The following is a 14759-nucleotide window of genomic DNA, read 5'->3' on the forward strand; positions in this document are numbered from 1 at the left end:
GAAAACTCGGTAACACGAGATTTAAAATAGTAATAAAAATTAAAGATAACATGCTTATTACAATTGAATTATGTTCTTTGTGTAATCATATCTAATTTGACATATCTAGAATTAAGTTCACAATCAGTAGGCGCTGACATTTATGATGCAAATTTTATCACACTGTCAGTCATTGAATATTCTTTTTTGTAAATTTATTTGTATCAACATAGAATAATAAATACTTTTATGAACTACGAAGAAAATCTAAACATTTAAATATCTTATAGTTCAATAAGAAGTGTAATATATATTCAACGCACTTTTCAAGTCTTAGTAAAGATGCAATTTAACCAGAATGCTATGTAATTTGTTTTTTTTTAAGCTAAAAAACATAATATGCTATCTGTGCTCATGTTCACCGAAATTTAGCGTAATAATTCCACAAGCTTATCGCTGACTCACCAGGGAACAAATACAATACTAGTATAACTATCACACGGAAATCATTAATTTGTTTCATTCGAAACTGTAAAGTTGATTGTTCACTCAATCACTAATGCATGTGTAGAACTTGTCAGCGTTATCTGTTAAAGAATAAACACTCATTTTCCTACATTACGCACCAAGAAGTTGATGGTGATATATAGGGAAATAAATGGGATTCTCTTACTTATGAATTTTCAGCTGTTACTACCTCCTGGGTCTAATTAATCAAACTTAATGTAAATATATTACTCGCGGAGCGTATTTTATTAGTTTGACAAATTAAAAATCTTGACGACCGTCGAAACAGATATAATGGTATGACTTACGCATGATATTGAAGCTGTTTTAAGTCCTGGTCTGTCCGTAAAAAAAATTTGTAGTGATAATCATGAAATAATAATCTCCGGTAACATCACGTGATTTTTAAAACGGAATAGTTTACAGATTAATTTACTATAGTATCTTAAAAGCAACACATTAACAAGTTTCTAAATTTGTTATTCAAAGTGATAAAGTTGAAAGAAGCAAATTTTTGCACAATAACAATATATACTATGCTTTTACTTAACTTAAACATCTAAAAAAATTACATTATATAAATTACCTGTGTTTCGACAAATATTGGATTAACAAAAATATTTTTTTCTGGTCTGAGCCAGTGTATTATCAGGCACTGCTTGTGAGTGAGATAAATCACGTGATTTTATATTGCTATTACAACCAAATGTTAAATTAATTTTAGTATATGTTATTTTAAATGAGTAAAAAATTGCACTGATAAACATTATTCATTCATTATATTTCAGGACAACATGTATACCAAAGTGAAGACAGAACATTACATCTTGGTCACCATAGCGGCGTGTATATGCTACCTAAATTCGCTACAGTGCGGGTTTGTGTTTGACGATATGTCAGCAGTAAGAGATAATCGAGATTTGAGGCCCCAGACGCCACTTAGCGATCTCTTCTGGAATGACTTCTGGGGAACTCCGATTCACAAGGTTTGCATTTTTGTTAAGCATAATGGTCTTTCTTGTTGTTCCACATTGTTGCCTTGATCAATGGTTCCCTAACTCTTATTTTGAGGCTCCCTTAACACAAATAAAGTTTGAGGCCTCCCAACCTATAACTTTATCATGGTGATTGATAAAATAGTTCCGTAGTAAAACTAATAAGATATCCTTTCGACATACTGAATAATTTAAATAATTCAACGTAATTCTTATCGACTTACTGTTTATTTAAAATTAAAATTAATTTAGCATCTTCGTTTGGGGCCCTCGTAAAAAAAGCTTCATGGAGGGCCGTAGCTCCAACTTTGGGAAACACTGGCCTAAATATCAAATTAATTACGCCTTTGCTTCCGATTAATCATTTTATTAGGACCCACTCAATATCGTTTTGGCCAAATTTTTCTTCGATAATAGTTCAGAATTAAAATGATTAAAGACTCAACATGACATTGTTTGCGATGTCTTGTTCGGTTGTAGCCCATTTGAAGAGAATTATACTTAGGAGTCGGTTCAAAATCATAGCAAAATTTCAAGTTAATCCTAAGGAATGACTCGCATTAATACTATTGTTAAAAAGTTTGGCTAACATCACTTTCATGTTGTTTGAGTCAATGTAGCATAATATGAGCATAACTGATCGTTGAAGCATTGTGTTAGTTCAGTCTTTGTACACCATTTTTGAAACACAGCAAATATTAGATATTATTCGTTCTTCTAAAGGCATGAAAAAACTCAACCAGTACAATGAAAAATTTCCGTAACAATTAGAGCACTGTCAATTTATTTTAGCAATGTTTTCCGTCTTAATTTTTATTTTAAATTAGATACGTCCAGTCAGTAGATGTCCACAATTTGTGTTCCGGAAATCATAAGAAGCTATACTTTTCTGCCTTAATCTTTTGGAGGTACAAGACAGTGTGGAATTGATTGATTTCTGACATTTTCTGTAATGTCATTTGTGTGGTGGTTAATAAGAGTAGAATACTAACCATTTTAAAAGTAATTGTGATCCATCTTGTATCTTAGTAGCACATATAATTGTCTTTTAGGTTAATCAGTCACAATTTTCTTAGCAGAGAACGCACTTTCTTTCCAATGTTTAGATATAAATGAAACACTTTTAGATTTGGTTAGTTTTGCTTATTGTTAAGGTGGGAACTCACATAGACCTTTCGAGATAATTTTTTTTCGCATTCCATGTTAATGTTCTATTAAAATTTCTCAAATGTAATTAGTATAAATTGTAATTTGATAATTGGAAGCCCCGTTTAACTTACTTTGAGGAATGATTAGAAACGTTTATTACATTTTAAACTATCTCTTGTTTTAAAAAAATATATTTGTTTATTTATTTTAGAGAAAATTCACAATTTGATATATGCTGTGTCTATAGCGAGGAATCGAACCTCAGTCTTTCGTATTGTAGGTGCGCAAAAGTACCACTGTTCCACCAACGAACAAATAGTAGAATTAACCATCACGTTATAACGTCCTGCACGCTTCGCTATGGAGTTCGATCCCGCGACCTCCAAGTTTCAAATCAAGCGTCCTAACTTTCAGATCATCCCAGCCCAGTTGTATTCAATCTAAAAAAAAATACTCCACTTGAATTTCAAATTATTGAAGCACTTCTTTTAACAAATATCTAATAAGAGCGGAAATAGTAATCCGTGATGACGAGAAAACCCACTTGTAGAGAACATTATATATTTAGAAACCGCTGGTATGGGTAGAGAAAGCACTAGTAGAGAAGTGAACAACCTTTCGACCTTCTTCGGTCATCGTCATTGTGAACCTAACGATGACCGAAGAAGGTCGAAAGGTTGTTCGCTCCTCTACTAGTGCTTTCTCTATCCATACCAGCCGTTTTAAAATATATAATAGCGAAAATAGATTTTATTTTAGAATTTTAAAGAATCATTCTGGAATAATTTACATGGAAAACTTATCAAATATTTCAAGAGATGGCATGTTTTGAACTGTTATCTATTTTGCTTGTTTGTTTGTTTACTGTTAGGCACAAAGCTGCACGATATGATACCCGTATTTTAAACCCTCAGACTTCTCACTGAGCTCACAGCGGCATTTGGAATAGAAACGTGTTTTTTATTAAATAAGTTATTGAACCTACCTAATTTGCATTCGTAAGTTTAAAATAATGGCTGTTTTAAGTGTTATTTTCTCAACACTTACACCAGTGTCACAGCGGTGTGTCTGCGGACTTACAACGCTATAAACCGGGTTTCGATACACTTGGTTTGCAGAGAACAGATAGCTTATTGTGTAGCTTTGTGTTTAATTTCAAGCAAACAAACAAACAAACAAGTCAAAAGAATACCTCGTTCCTGGTTGAAATCTCTAGCAATAAAAATTTACTTCAAATGTTGTTTTGCTCGGAGTGAAACTTAATGGTCTGAGTAAAAGTCAATGTTAAAGTGCCATAAAGAAAAGTAGTTTTAGATGGTAACTTTATAGTACAAACAAATGAAAAACGTTTGGAAGTTCTGTAACATGTTGAATAGTGTGCTGACTAAGAATATGGATTCTGCATTCGCAAAATTCAGCATATTTTTTTCCATATGTACTTCATAAAAAACTGAAAAGATATGTTCTTTTTAGTAATCTCTTTAAATCTGTTGTAAGAATTTAGTTGCCTTTATAGGTCAAAGGTTTAGATGTATTTTTCAAGGTTTTTGTGCAACGAGCGAGATGACATATTAAGTAAACACTCTCTTTGAATGAGACTTTTGCAAATAAGGTAGAGTTTAGTAATGACTGGATTACTAAAATATATAACCCAAAAGGTCTTATGAGCACGAGGGTACAATATAAGAACTAATCATTGAATAATGCTAAAACTTCTAAATGGATAATCTTTTATTGTCAAATGATATCTTAAGACCTAATGGTTCATACACCATTTACGACTTGTAAATGTAAAAGTTTACTAACATGTGGCAAACAGTCGTCTTGTGTTTCACTTATCTTACTACACGTCTACATGAACACTAAAATTAAGACAACGTCTAAAAGTTTAGTCCGTAAATTTCTTTGATATACAGTTAAAATTCTATTTCATAAGTTTTGTTAGGTGAAAAAAACACATTCTATGTAATACATATTTAACATATTTAAATATATAATAGTTGAAACTGTAAAAACTGTTGGTTTAAATGTCATCATAATAACAAATTATACACCTTTCCACATGATAAACAGCCATTAGTAATACACTTCTTTGAATACCAGCAAAACGTTTTTTTTTTTGTATTGTAACACTTTTGGTAAATCAATTAGAGGCTTAAGGATTTAGTCATTAAGTATGTACGTTGCTTAATCTGATAGTGTTAATTAACTCAGATTACACAGCAAGGAAACCGTAATCAAAATACACTTCAACAATTACTGAAAAGGGAAACAAGTAATTGTAAAGAGAAAGACTTGACTTACCTGTGAAACGTTCGAAAATATACGTCAATCTATACAACTACAAATCAGGTCAGTCTGTGTAGCGATTGTGAGTCTGAGTCTAACCTGACATCAGGATTCCCACTGACTCGAAAAGCGTTATCTCTTTTTGCAAGTTGAACAAATCACAGTTAATATAAATTGTTAGCGTTAATTTCATCTTCTTGCTTAACTGTTGGGTCAGCAACCCCAAGAAAATCAATTAGTGGTCCCTAAGGCCCGAAAGATCGATGGTAAAACAGAAATAGTCTAAACGGGCAATAACTAGAAAGACAGCTTACTTAAAGTTTGTATACATTTAAAAGCTGGTATACATTTAGATTATGACCCAACTTAGAAGTGATTGGTTTTGGAGGGTCAAGGTCATGAAAATCCCAAACAATCTCTATCTGTTAACATGGGAACCGGTGTTTTACACTATTTTTGATTTATATCTCAGAAACATTATCGGATTTTGATGAAAGTTGGTGGACATATGTAAAATATTATTCCTTATTGTCCTAACAAAAGGGTCAGTGTCCGTTGATAACGACGAACATATTTTTTAATATTTTTGACACTCGAATACTTCGAGAAACTTCTATAAATTTGGAGAATATGCTGGACTTTCGCACTACGCATTTGTAAATATATATTCAACTAAAACAAACACTGATATTAAAACAAATATACATGAGTAAATCGCTGCACCCAACGACACACGTTGGTCAAAGTGAATACTGAATTAGACTTCCCTTGAACTTAGATTGCGAAATTATTTATTATATCTGCTACTGTACGACTATACAATATGAAAAACTCAATAATGGCCAACGACACTTTTTCCTCATTTCATCATCCATTGTATAAGTTTTTTCTCGTGGTGAATACAAAGCACGTTCACGCCAACACTTTAATTTGATGTTTACGTAACACTAATAGTAATACTTATAGCAATAACAAAATTTATTTATCTTAATTTATAATCTACCTATAAACTGAATTTAAACTAATGGATTTAGACTAAAGTCAAGTAAACAAGATAGTGATATAATTGTATCATAATGTATACTTAAAATGAAGCTATCATTCGTTGGAGAGATAAGTGTCGTGGATATAGATTAAATTACTCTTCTAGCCATTAATATATTCCCTATCTCGAATGGGATTATGTAAGTAGGGAATAACTTACCAAAAATTTCATTAACTTCCTGTCCTTAAGTAACTTGAAATATACCTGAAATAGTTCTTATAAATGTTTCGATGGGCTTCACGGGAAGACAGGCATTAGTTGAGTCATCCCCTAAGGAATAAAATCCAGCTAAGAGTCTCAGTAAAACTAACGTTTATAACCACCATATACACGATATTTAAAAATACTGTCGTTGCGCACTCTAATGCAGCACACTGTAGTATACACGACTATAAATCTCATTCAAGCTTAATAAAACTAGTAATTGAGGGACAATCATTATTTATAAACGAACTTAACGGGATAATATAAATAAGGAAATTTATAAAAATAATTTATGAACCTTCACTTTTTGTTATTAGTACAGACGCACTATTCAAATTTGTAATGTAAAAGTCCGAATTATATAATACGTTTTTATTTCAACTGTCACCGATCGATAGATGATAAATAAATGTAAAGTAAACATTTTACAAAATACGAAACGTTTCAGAAACATTAACATAATCAAGAGTCAAAGTACGGTGACATAAATGTGAAAACAGATCATTTTTTTGTAAGCCTAATAAATATACGACTTCTTGCAAGTACCTCATTAACGTATTGAATAGAGCATGGTTTGGAAATATAATTATATTAAATAATTTTTAACAAGGAACGAAATAGGTTATTTATAGCATTTGGTGTACCTGCTCAAGGGTGCGTCACAGCCGCAACCAGATACTTTGTCAATGACAGTTTGAACCTTCATAAGGCCGCTCTCTGTGCCAACTTCATTGAGATTCATACAACTTATTGTAAGACACAAAGTAATGCTCTTCTGGTGATTCTCAAAGTACGTCCAGTGGACTAATAGTGTGTGGAGTAATATTCTTTTTATTTTGAATTGTAATTCGTATTACAACGTGGAAATAGATGTATTAGAGAAACCAGATCCTACAACACTTTTTGCTGCAGTGTGCTTATGTTGGTGTAACTAGCTCTGACTTCAATCTATTAAGTGATAACTTTAGATTCATCGTAATAAACTGGTCGACACATTCCTTGAAGAAAAGGAATGGTCTGAATAAAATCGTCTGCTTGCTAACCGATTTTCAATCCCGTCGGGAATGTATGGAATGCTCTTGGAAGATGTCACTTTCCTTGAAATGGTTTCAGGAATAATAAATGTTCTGCAGAACTATTTAAGAGGAGTATCTGGCTGTCTCAAAACCTTATAAATTTCGATTTTAAGCTTGCAACATTGATATTAAAGTGACCTTATTATTTGTGGTGGCCTTACTCCATATTGAAGTGAAATACCAGATGCCACATATACCAGAAGTTTATTTGCAAGCGTATACTGAAGGGCTAATCCTTTGTATTTCAGTTCACATAAGGCAAAGAATAACTGGGTGCCCCCCAGTGGCACAGCGGTATATCTGCGGACTTACACACTAAAAACCGGATTTCGATACCCGTGGTGGGCAGAGCACAGATAGACCATTGTGTAGCTTTGTGCTTAATTTCAAAAACAAACAAAAACAAAACAAACAAGAATAACTGGAAACCTTACAATACTTCACAAAACGGACCCGGCATGGCCAAGCGTGTTAAGGCGTGCGACTCCTAATCTGAGGGTCGCGGGTTCGCATCCCCGTCGTGCCAAACATGCTCGCTCTTTCAGCCATGGGAGCGTTATAATGTGGCGGTCAATCGAACTCTTTGTTGGTAAAAGAGTAGCCCAAGAGTTGGCGGTGGGAGGTGATGACTAGCTGCCTTCCCTCTAGTCTTACACTGCAAAATTAGGGACGGCTAGCACAGATAGCCCTCGAGTTGCTTTGTGCGAAATTCAAAAACAAAACAAACTCCACAAAACATTAATTAGGAAAATAATTAACATTACCTTACAAAAATGGTTATGAAGTTAGACCGAGCAGTATAAATACTTAAGCTATTATTGTTATAGCGTTACTTACTGTTTGGTGACATTAAACTAGTTTCTTATTGTAACCGATATCTTCAAAGGTTTAAAAATCCCCAGAAAAATGGCATTAAATCCTTCATTTTCTTTTTCGTATTTCATTTAAAAGTTTTGTTGGACGATGAAAAATAATGTAGGTAAGATGTTCCTCACTTCATGTTTCGTCAAGTAATATAAGTAAAAGAGGATTAGGATGTAAAATCGTAATTTTTGGTCTTTAAATGAAGCTTTGTGTCATATATCACTGTAGTCTTAGACTTACTTCTTCTGTCCTGTAACTTAGAGCTGCGTTATTTCTGGTGTGGCCCTTCGCTGGTACAACGGTAAATCTAAGGATTTACAACTCTTAAACCAAGGGTTCGATTCTCCTCAGTAGACTCTGCAGATAGCCCGATGTGACTTTTTTAAGAAAACACACACACACATCTGTGGTGTGTTGCAGTAACAGGAGTTATCTGTTTTATGGTTTCTTATCTAAGTTTTATCATATTTAATATTTTGTTTGTTTGTTTTGAATTTTGCGCAAAACTACACGAAAGCGATCTGCGCTAGTCGTCCGTAATTTAGCAGTGTAAGACTAGAGGGAAGGCAGCTAGTCATCACCTCCCACCGCCAACTCTTGGGCTACTCTTTTACCAACAAATAGTGGGATTGACCGTCACATTATAACGCTCCCATGGCTGAAAGAGCGAGCATGTTTGGCACGACGGGGATGCGAACCCGCGACCCTCAGATTACGAGTCGAGCGCCATAACTACCTGGCTATGCCGGGCCATTATCATCTTTGATACAATATGTCAAGTTTTATAAAACAAAACTTAAAAACTTCCTCTCAGTAGACTATTTTTTTCTTTATTTAGCCCATTGGATAGTTAGAAAAGGATGAGACTCATTGATTTACTATTATTATTAACATAAATAGTATAATAATATTATATTCTCGTGTTATGAAAACTGTACCTATTTAATCCTTTTCAATCTATTTCATGAAAATACTTAGGGTTTCAAAATATTTATGCTGTTCTGAATGCATGAACTACTAGGGATGGTGTAACGGTACATTTGGGAAGAGATTGAGGTTCCTTATTTCTTTCGAAAGTCGAATAACATAGAGTGTACCTAACTAAACATGTTTGTTGTTAATGTCAACCCCACAACACATCATTCCCACTTTCTTGAATAATAAAGCAGCAATTTGTCGAGCTCTCATTTGATCTCAGGAGCACGGCAGTGACTTCACTCAACCCTTGACTATCACAGTTATAGGGTTTCAGCACTCGGAATTCAACTTGAATGTTATATTATTCTCTATACCTTCTGCAAATTACAAGCAATAGTCCTTGGAGAACGGGATATCATCTACGACATCCTCCAGTACATTCTGGAGTTTATTATATTATTGTAGCAAAGGGTGGTTCATCTCAGGTGTATTAGTCACTTAGTTTAAACAGAAAATTTTAAGCCTTATTAAAATACCTCATACAACTTTATCAATACCTATAGCGCAAACTTACAACAAAAATATGTATCATTTATTTATATTTATATATACACATCTTGAGACTAATGCTATTAATTATTGAAAAAAAATCACTTTCCTGTACAAATAAATTGCGTTTTGTTTCATAGATATTTAAAGGCTTTAGACGTGAATTCAAATGTGAGCAAACTTGATGTTTTGTCAAACAAAAAATGCCTGAAAGTATACCCTCACACTGGGAAAACAGCAACAGGCCAGTAAAAATAGGACAACTTTACAAGCTACTTTTGAATGCGTTAGAAAAGTTTTATATCGATTTAGCTTTTACTTTTAAACTTTGTTTTGAGATTTATGACAACACATTTCTTAATAATGATGGTTTATTTCCTAATATGTGTATACTCTTGGTTTGAACACTTGGCGATAAATAATGTACCTTTGGGAGTTATATAATTCATTTTTAGTAGCTTACGAGTGAAGCCCCATAACTTCCAAGCTACGCCAGGCCAAAACTGTTATAAAGAGATAATAACATAGACAGTCCTCCGTTCGTCTTTTCATTTATTTATTTATTTTGTATCATAACTAAATTTTGAAAGGTTTGTTTGCTTGTAGTTAAGTACAAAGTGTCCAAAATCAGTCTATGGAGGTATAAGTCCGCTATGGCAAGATTAGTAAAATTATTAATAGAAATATGGATGGTCGGAAAAGTACGGAAAAAGTTGAATTAAAATACAAAAATTATATTTGCTAACCCTACAGCTAGGGACTCTTTAAAAAAGTGAACAAACAAGGCTGTAAATAGTGTATACATTATTGTATTAAACTAAACCTTTCTACTTTGACTCTATGTCTATAGTTGTTATCAATCTTAATATAAACGTAATAATAATAACATGAACGCATCAGCAAGTTTTTTATTTTCTCTGAGATCGTAAAACACTTATTTTTATTATTATCAACATTTAGATAGTCACAACTCATGTAAGTTAAAGTTTTTAATGTTGAATAAGTCTGCTTTTCAAAGTGATTTTGTCCGAATGTTCTAAGAATTTTAAGCAAATTACCGTGCGATTACTATTATGACTCACTCTGTCAGACTCTAGGTTAAAAGAAAACTGAAAAATTATATTTATTACAGAGTTCAGCATTAAGAAATATATATATCTATGCGTTCAAAGAATGTGTTACATTCACGATTCCATAGTTTTCCTAAATGTCCTAATTATTAAAATGGTGCTTCTAATAAGAGTAAGTTGAGATATATTCATTGATAATACTCACTTTTACTTTAGTTTATTTTCCACACGCTAAAATTGGTAACTGATGTGCATGTTAACGTGAAATTTAATAACATGATCTGTGTAAAAAAAAATAAAAATAAAAATGTATTGTTTCAGCAATCACATAACATTTTAATCCAGTTAATTAGCTTAAATAAATCATCACTTAATTCTAAAATAGCTCGGACTTCATCAGAATTACGAATAACTGAAAGTTGTAGTTGTTACGAAGTGACTTTGTGAATTATGTGAGTGAAATTTAAAGGGTTTTTTCTTGCAGTAGCAACGATTTTTCTCCTGAATACTTATCATAGTCACTTTGGAAATCGGGAGACTAAAAAAAAACTTTTATTCTTCACGAAGCATTTGTTTTACTTATTGTAGTTTTCATAAGCAAATATATACTTGTGATACTTAATACTTTACATTTTTTGACTTGCAGTTTAAAGTGTACAGCTAAAAGTAATAAAGGAATAATGCATTATTTTACGACAATCAGCAACGATAATTAATTTTATTTGACACCTGAGTAAAATTAAAGTATATTTATATCTTCACCTAACTGAGAAATGTATCAGTACAATCTCAAAAAACAAAACAAAACAAATCTCATTTTAATGGAATCTGTCTATAAATGACCAGGCATGGCCAGGTGGTTAGCGCTTTCGACTCTTAATCTAAGGATCGCGGGTTTGAATCCTCGCCAAAAATATTAGCCCTTTCAGTCGTGCGGATTCTATAATGTGACAGTCAATAATTCTACTGTTTGTTGGTAGAAGAGTAGCCCAAAAGTTAGCAATGAGTGATGATGACTAGCTGCCTTTTCCTAGTTATACACTGCTAAATTATGGACTGCTGGCGCAGATACCCCTCGTTTAGCTTTGGGCGAAATTAAAACAAATAAACAAAAATATTTCTATAAAATAGTGCTATCCCCCTTTGGTGGCTCAGCAGTAAGCATGTGAGCTCATAATGCTAAAAATTTGCGGCTCGATACCTGCAGTGGGCACATAAAAGTAATTTAGAACAGGCTTAAATGTTACGCATTATACGCCTGTTTTCTTGATTCATATATGTATTAAACTCGTGTTTGTTCTTCTTATTTTATAAATTACGTTTCCCTATTGCAATTTATATATTTCGTAGTATTTAAAAATTGATTATGATAAAACCACATTTAGTGTCAGAGAATAAAACTTAGTAACACAGAATCTGATTTCTGAAAATATAAACTCTAATTATTAGTTTACATACTGGAAAACAGAATTATTATACACAGCAATTTTTAATTATCAATTCAAACAATGTTTCTTATTTCACAAATAAAATTCAACGTTAACTGACGTTGGCTGAATAGTTTTAGTCCGATGAATAATTTTTACTCTTTTTATTATTTCATTTTCAGTCATTAATATTCTACGATACATCATTCCTCTTTATTTAATCTTCATGAATGAGAAATATTCAGTGAGACTTCTATTTCATTTTGCTGTCCAAGTTTTCCTTCCTTTTAAGATTTTTTCTTTTTCGTATTTCGTTTATGAATGCGAAGCTTGCTTGGAATATTGGATCTTATTTCATCATTTTCTATATCATGATCTTTAATTATTGGATTATTGTCCAGTGGAATTGAAATATGCTGACTTGCAGATCTCCTGAATTAGAAAATGCACGCAATGAAAACCCGATTATGATTCACGGTCGACTCTAAGACCTGTCATCAATAGTACGTGTATTCCCTGAAATATAATCCATGCTTGTGAAATTGGGATTAAATTCAAAAATATATTTGTTTCATCCGGCAAAAAAAATTAAATAGAAAAGAATATTCTTCAACAACTGATGTAATATATTACCTAAAAGACACAATTGTTACATTTTTATATTTGAGGGTCTTTGAAACGTACATGATGCCAATAATAAATTTTTCCAACAATGATACATTTCGTACAAAGTACAACAATAATTCACTTATCAGTGTTTGCATATGTTGGATTTCGTTTTGTGTTTTGTTTCTCTGTTTTGTGTGTCTACATATTTCAATTTTCTATGTTTCTATTGATCAATTTACCATTTCTCTAGTGTTGTTCCCGTCTGTTTATTATTGTTTTAACGCTGTGGTAGTGTTACAATGTTTGTTTTTCCTGTTCGTTGATCTTTGGAATCTTACAACCAATGATCAGTAGTAATATGCAGTTATTAAAGAAGAATATTTAACAGTATCATAAAACTGTAATACAGTGTAATAACCAACTAACCTGAAAGTAAATAAACACTTGTATTCTTCAAAATATGTGATAGTAGCTACTGTTACTCTTCACTCAAAAAAGTTTATCAAACACTGTTCATCAGTCTGTCTGTATATTTTCCTGTTTATTGTTTCGCCTCTTTACCTGGTTCTGAATACACTAACGAAAAGCTTCTTCAATTCATTTCTAAATATAAATAGTGTTACTAATAATTCTATCTTTGGTCAAATTTTTTTCGACCCCCAGCAGCATAGAAAATACAGTTATTTTAGTTTTTCAATCAACGAACTACCGCATACCGTAAAAAGATGAGATTGAAACATCGTGTTTTTTTTTCCTTGTGCATTTCTATTTCTTGCACCGTTCATTCTCGAGAAACTGATGCACTTACACATTCTTGGGTTCCTACGCTGTATTATATCGAGATACTGACACAGTTCTGGGTATCAGTTATGGCGAAGTATCTAAAATAAAGTATGCTGCGATTAAAAATTCGTGAGTTTGTTTGTTTTTTAATTTCGCACAAAGCTGCGAATTCGCAGGCATTTGTTATTTTACATCTTTTTACATCCACTTGAAGAAATACTATGGCGCATTTATAGCTTCTTTTGTTTACGATCCTAGAAAGACTTTTAATGATACAACCTATGGATAAAACACTAGCACAGTATGTAAAAGCATTTATTCCAGATGATTTTATTTATTATTATTATTTCCACTCAATTCCATTAAGGAACATAGGGCCGCAACCACTGCGGTTTCTTGAACATGTTTTTAAGTAAGTTGTTAGCCCACTGCATCTAGCCGTCCTTAATTTAGTAGTGTAAGACTAGAGGGAAGGCAGCTAGTCATCATCACCCACCGCCAACTCTTGGGCTACTCTTTTACCAACGAATAGTGGGATTGACCGTCACATTATAACGCCCCCACGGCTGAAAGGGCGAACATGTTTGGCGCGACGGGGATGCGAACCCGCGACCCTCACATTAGGAATCGCGCCTTAACACGCTTGGCCATGCCGGGCCAAAAATTCGTGACTTCAATACTTATAGTGTGCGCTATATTAACGTAAGTTTACTTTTATTTATTAAACGACATTGTGCATGATACCGACTAACTTACGTTTAATTAGGTGCTACTTCTACTCTTGGCAACAACAACAAAAACCTCCGTTGCATGTATGAGCGGTTAGTCCTATTTTACGTTCTTTGGTTTTCGTGAAATACTTGGGTTTGCATTGAAACATTAAAATGATTACTTATCAGAATTTCAGGTAACTTTTTTTTTTAAGTTGGTGAAATATTTTTAATCGCAGTGGGCAGCCACTACACATTCGCTATAATATATATACATATGTACTGCAATATGTTTAACGTGAAATAAAAATGGTTATGTGAGTCATTATGTTTAACGTGTAACTCTACAAATGCCCCTAAGTGGCTGAGTGGTAAGAATGAGAACCTAGAAAGATAAAGCATGTGATTCGATACTTGCAATGAGCACAAGAGACAGTTCATTGTGCAACTTAGTACTTATATGATAATACGATAGCCACAGGAGTTAAAATAAATTATGCTTACACAATGATTCATGCTTTACCACAAGTGTTTTCATCTTATTCGTTGGTATTTATTAGTATTATTAGCAAAACTATACCATTA

General features: G+C 32.8%; 1 protein-coding gene across 4 annotated transcripts in view; it reads left to right on the top strand.

The window, feature by feature from the left end:
• The window catches only part of LOC143253261 (protein O-mannosyl-transferase Tmtc3-like), a 199152-nt gene that overhangs the window by 112978 nt on the left and 71415 nt on the right, over window positions 1–14759 (top strand). For 3 of the 4 annotated variants that reach the window (XM_076506825.1, XM_076506822.1, XM_076506823.1), the window contains exon 2: window positions 1275–1472. In XM_076506825.1, coding sequence (XP_076362940.1) covers window positions 1275–1472 — 198 coding nt within the window. Of the gene's footprint in view, window positions 1–1274; window positions 1473–14759 lie in introns of those variants that run through there. The other variant, XM_076506824.1, reaches the window with a different exon arrangement.

The sequence above is a fragment of the Tachypleus tridentatus genome, chromosome 6 (genome assembly GCF_004210375.1).
Source record: "Tachypleus tridentatus isolate NWPU-2018 chromosome 6, ASM421037v1, whole genome shotgun sequence".
NCBI classification, from domain to species: Eukaryota; Metazoa; Arthropoda; class Merostomata; order Xiphosura; family Limulidae; genus Tachypleus; species Tachypleus tridentatus.